Source organism: Palaemon carinicauda, chromosome 29 (assembly GCF_036898095.1).
Source record: "Palaemon carinicauda isolate YSFRI2023 chromosome 29, ASM3689809v2, whole genome shotgun sequence".
Taxonomy (NCBI): Eukaryota; Metazoa; Arthropoda; class Malacostraca; order Decapoda; family Palaemonidae; genus Palaemon; species Palaemon carinicauda.
This window is the reverse complement of record NC_090753.1, coordinates 39,423,691-39,427,230: the sequence shown is the minus strand read 5'-3', so window position 1 is coordinate 39,427,230 and position 3,540 is coordinate 39,423,691. Positions and strand designations below refer to the sequence as shown.

The window sequence follows — 3,540 nt, the reverse complement described above, 5'->3', positions numbered from 1 at the left end:
TCACACACCAAATATCCCTATTCTTATTTAACTAAGGATTCAGATCCCCAATCACAAGGATCTCTACATTAAACTGTGATATAAAAACTACATGTCTTGCACACAAACTTACACTACAACCAACCTGGTACACGAGGTAGAGAGAAGAGAACAAATTAATAGATGACTTATGTTTAGGAGGGACGATGAAGCAAAGAGGTCGAGCGAGGCTGGGCAGCTTCAAAGAAAAGTTCGTTTTCCCACGTTAACTAAAGTTTCCTTAGCAAAGTGGAGGGAAATCTTAGTTTATTTCTTTGCAAGGGGTTTGACAATGCCTTTTTATTTACTACAGGATCGCAAAACAGTTAAGGCTTTTCTTTAAATACAAGGGAAGGCTTAAGGCTTCGGCTGAGGGCCAGAATTTGTCCATATCCAATGACTTGGAAAGTCATTGACACTAAACACATACATAAAACATTTTTGTCATGTTGCCTCAATTTTACGTTAGATTCATCATTGATATATCATAAACAGACAATTTCCACAACACTCGCTCCTTCCCCACCAGGTGGTTAAGATTTAAGTTCCAATATAGTCGCGTATAAAACCTCAGTCTTTCGCCTGCGAGATCCCCCAGCCTTGCCCTCATTTGACGAAACATTCATGAAGTCAAATGGCGGGACTTTCGAATGGCCAGTTCGAAAATTCCCGACATCCTCCATACCCGAAATAATGGGCGTCAAAAACGTCAGTAAATCAGGCAAGACTGGACTCGGGGGTGGAGTAATCACTCCTGAACTCTGTTCGACTCGTTGCGTAGCGCTCCGCAACGACTCTAACAGCATACGCAATGTTCATAAACAACAATGTTACCCCGGGGCAATCAGTTCACAGGTATACAAAAAACAATAAAAGTTTGTACCTAAATAGTAAATGCAATCATGTAAATGTAAAGGCAATTTAGGCAATGGACCTAGAAATCAGTTATCACATACATATATACGAACAGAAAGAAAAAATGCATTTACATACAGAATATAATTATGAAAAACTGGCAAAGCAATTAGGCAATGGGCCTAAAATATTCACTTTCGGCATATATGTATACAACAGAGAAAAATGTATTCATACACAGAATATAATCATGCATTTCCATCTGAAGGCATCCTGCCCTCTTACATTAATTAAATCACCTTTTACACTGCCACATGTGGGCTACCACCTTAGGGGAACAAGAGGGAGGGGCCTGGCTCTGTACAACGCTCGTTTCGTAAGTACGTGAGACTATCCCGTCCCCGTTCCCCACACCTACGCACTTCCAATCTCCGTGGAATCATGCCACTTACAAACTTTCTCACTTCACCCTCCCTACCTACCAGGGAGACACTCCCTCTCTCACTTACTGTTTACAGCTACATTTCATAGACTGTCACCCTTTAGCAGACGGTCCATCATTTCTCGTTGCTTCGCAGCCGCCCTTCTCAGTGGGCGTGCAGAACGTTTTTTAACGTTCGTCTGCTTCGATTCCTTTTCACCTTCACTGTTCGCACTGAACGTATTGTTCTCGTCATGAGTGTCACTGTCGAAGGTCTCTGTGGCCAGTTGTTGGGATGTCGCAGCCGGAGCCATTTCCTGGTTGTCCCCAGACGTCTCCACGATCCCTGGCATTCCGTCTGTCGAACTGTACACACCCTCTTTTCCACCGTCGTCGTCTCCGTCTCCATCATCCTCCACAGAGGGGGTAATTTCCAGGGGAACCAGATGGCTAACAGCTCGCTGTGACTCGACACCCTCAAACAACACTTTGGCTGAACGTACGACGCCATCGTCGTCCGGATACGTTTCTACAACACGTCCAAGGGGCCATGTAGCTCTTCTTTGATGTTCTTGTCTTACCAACACGACGTCTCCAGGGTGCAGCTTGGAGGGTTCCCCGGACTGACAGTCGTGTCGAGCTCTCAGAGCACTCAAATATTCCTTTCTCCACCTCTCTCTGAATGCCTTTGAAGAGTCTGTTAGTTTCAAATAACGATCACGTAGCCTCCGGGAGGTGAAGGTCGTGTTGAGGTGCTCGTCCGGTGAGAGCGGTGCCATGAGGAGGACTGGGTGTCCTCTTAACAAATGGGAAGGGGTGAGGACTTAATCCTCGCCTCCGTCGCCGCTCTACATAAGCGGGGGATTATTCACTACGGCTCCTGCCTCTTTCACCAGAGTCAATACGTGGGCGTTCGGTAGATACTTTTGGCCGAGGGCTCTTTGGAGGGTTCGCTTCGTCACCCCTATCAGCCGCTCAAAGAATCCACCCTTCCAAGGTGCTCTGGGAGTCTGAAACCTCCATTGTATTCCCGTTCTCCTCAGGAACTGCTTGACTTCATCCTCTTTGTAGAGTCCCTGCAGGAGGTGGCTGGCGGTTTTGAACGTCTGGTGATTATCAGAGGTGATGTATTGGGGGGCGCCATGCGTTGCGCAGAATCGCCTTAAAGCCAAGACGAATTCTTCCGCTTCCAAGGAGGGCCAGAAGTTGAGATACACGGCCCTACTGGCCATGCGCGTTACAATCAGGATGTACCTTGGCTGCGTTTCAGTTTGTATGGCTGCTGTGTGGTCCACTCCAACTGCAGTAAATGGTTTCTCGAGGATTGTTTTTTCCTTCTGTAGGGGGGGTGGTGGTGGCTGTTTCGACGAAGACTGGAAGGCACGCCAACACTCCATACATTCCTTTACCACCCGCTTGGCAATAGAACGCAGACCCGCCGCCCAACATTTCTGTCGAAAGATACCCATTAGAGTATTCACACCACAATGTAAATGCAAACGGTGTAAATATTTTAAATAAACCCTAACTAAATGCCCTTTGGCTGGCAAGGGAATTAACTGATTGATTTCTTCTAACTTGGACACTCGTCCTCTAGTACAAATGAGTCTATCTTTCATTATTAAATTCAACTGTCTTACTAGATTGACAACTTCACGAGGGGGTCTGACTCCACCCTCCAAGTAAGCATAAACTGAAGGCAAGTAATGTTTCTGCTCTACCAGAACAACAATACTGAACGGATTCCGTTCTATTTTTGCAAACTTTAAAATTAGTCTGACTACTCTTAACAAGAATTGGAATCTTACTTCCCTTTTCAGGATTTCCCAAATCTCTCCTCCCTTAACTCTTGTACCGCCGCTACGACGTGAGTTTGATGTAGCGGATCTTCCTCCTTGCAAGGAACAGGCTTTCCCGTGCTCCTGAGGAATTCTGGACCGTTCCTCCACAGGGAGTTAACTTGCAATTGTCGAGTCGTTGCACCTCTGGATAGGATATCGGCAGGGTTCTGGTGACTAGGGACATGGTTCAGACTGAAGCTACAAACCTGCTGAATAAAAACAATCTCCGCCACTCTGTTAGAAACAAACACATTTTTATGAGACCTGGCATCGGGAGATGCTACCCATGCCAACGTTATCTTGCTGTCAGTCCACATTACTATTTCTTGTGGCTCGTTCAGTTCTTTGAGAGTTCTTGCTAATCTGCTGCCTAACAACAAGGCCACCAGCTCTAGCTTGGGGATC

The 3,540-nt window shown here is 46.1% G+C and overlaps 1 protein-coding gene across 1 annotated transcript; it reads right to left on the bottom strand.

Moving 5' to 3' along the window:
• Positions 1-2,142: 2,142 nt before the first annotated feature.
• Positions 2,143-2,691, bottom strand: LOC137622519 (uncharacterized). Its single transcript, XM_068353123.1, has one exon. The coding sequence runs from the start codon at positions 2,689-2,691 to the stop codon at positions 2,143-2,145; it is 549 nt and encodes a 182-aa protein (XP_068209224.1).
• Between the last annotated feature and the right edge of the window lie 849 nt (positions 2,692-3,540).